The sequence below is a fragment of the Nematolebias whitei genome, chromosome 15 (genome assembly GCF_014905685.2).
Source record: "Nematolebias whitei isolate Nwh7 chromosome 15, NemWhi1, whole genome shotgun sequence".
NCBI classification, from domain to species: Eukaryota; Metazoa; Chordata; class Actinopteri; order Cyprinodontiformes; family Rivulidae; genus Nematolebias; species Nematolebias whitei.
The window spans coordinates 7,628,558-7,630,056 of NC_056512.1; the positions used below are offsets into that span (position 1 = coordinate 7,628,558).

The 1,499-nt window shown below is 46.7% G+C and overlaps 1 protein-coding gene across 1 annotated transcript in view; it reads left to right on the top strand.

Annotated features, from left to right (window-relative positions):
• Positions 1–1,124, top strand: part of hoxb4a (homeobox B4a) — a 2,508-nt gene extending 1,384 nt beyond the window's left edge. The window contains exon 2 of the mRNA XM_037688795.1: positions 440–1,124. Within this exon, the coding sequence (XP_037544723.1) occupies positions 440–729 (290 nt within the window). The 3' untranslated portion in view covers positions 730–1,124. The remainder of the gene's footprint in view (positions 1–439) is intronic.
• Positions 1,125–1,499: the final 375 nt, after the last annotated feature.

Below are 1,499 nucleotides of genomic sequence, written 5' to 3' on the forward strand. Positions count from 1 at the left end.
TAGTATTTATCAAAACCAGCCAAACGGAGCCATTGAATAAAATGTAATAATTCTGACCTGTAAGAACAAAACGCAGGCCGTGACGTGACCATTAAGGGGTTAATTGTATGTATTGGATAAATATTTCAAGCTAAAGGTAAACAACAACAAAATCATATAAACGCACGTGTTTTGGGACACCGTCGTTTAATACAGCCAAGGTTAAAGGTGACAATGAGCGGAACACATGGGCGGTGTGCACGCGCAGTCCAGGTGGATGTCAAGCGCCAAACATCAGCTGAAGAGTCAGAGGCTTGTTGTTGAACTGCTCAGTCTGAGCTCGCGAGCCTTTGTTTTGGGAAGTTATTTTAATTTGAATTATTAAAAAATGTTTGAAACTGATAATATTGATGGAAGCTTTGTTTTCTGCTTCCTTAAACCTCCTCTGTTCCTCCCGCAGTGAACTCCAGCTACTCGGGCGGAGAGCCGAAGCGCTCGCGGACAGCCTACACGCGCCAGCAGGTTCTGGAGCTGGAGAAAGAGTTCCATTACAACCGGTACCTGACGCGCAGGCGCAGGGTGGAGATTGCGCACACTCTCTGCTTGTCGGAGCGGCAGATCAAGATCTGGTTCCAGAACCGGAGGATGAAGTGGAAGAAGGACCACAAGCTGCCGAACACCAAGGTCCGCTCGGGCCCGAACGGAACCACGTGTTCCCAGACTATGGCGGGCTCAGCCGGACCCCTATAGCGCGGTCATATTTTGAATTGTTTTATTTTTGGATTCCCTGTTCCCAAAGTAAAAACTCAAGGGGAAACCAGTATAACCATCGGAACCTGCACTTTGGACCGTGCTTTGAAGATGGGGAGAGGTGTCACTGATGCTCTGCCGTTAGGACGCTGATGGCGGGAGGAGGAGCTCTGTTAGTAAAATAACTGACAAAAGACACAGAACTCGCTCTTCTTTCTTAGTCAAGATCAGTTCCAGTTCGAACCGGACTCACTTCTATTTATGTTTACAGTGTGAGCTACAAAGCAAAGCCCATTACCCCACCCCCCCATCCCCGCCCGCCCCCTCAAACGCACGCACACGCACTCCCGGGTGTATAATAAATGGAACTCTCCTCCTGAAATCCCCTCCTCCCCAACAGAAGTAAAAACAAAGGGAAGCCTACTCGCCGGAGCAGACCTCAGTAGGTACTCTGTTTTTATTGCTCGGGTTCTGCTCCTCGTGCGTGAAACTGAGCAGAACTTCCTTTCAGACATTTCCCCTCTGGGTACAAGACGGCGCGCAGCCGCCAAACGCACCAAATAAACACCAAACACGGTGTTCTCTTTATTACCTCACTTGTTCATGACCTGCTTTATGTCTGAGTTTCTCCTCCTCAGCTTTTTGAGGGTTATATATATTTTTAATTCTGAGGTATTATCATTACCTTCAATAAAAAAAGCTCTACTCAGTTCTTACATGTGGAAAAGGTAATTTAATTATAAGCAGTTATTTTAAAAAAGACAATTAGA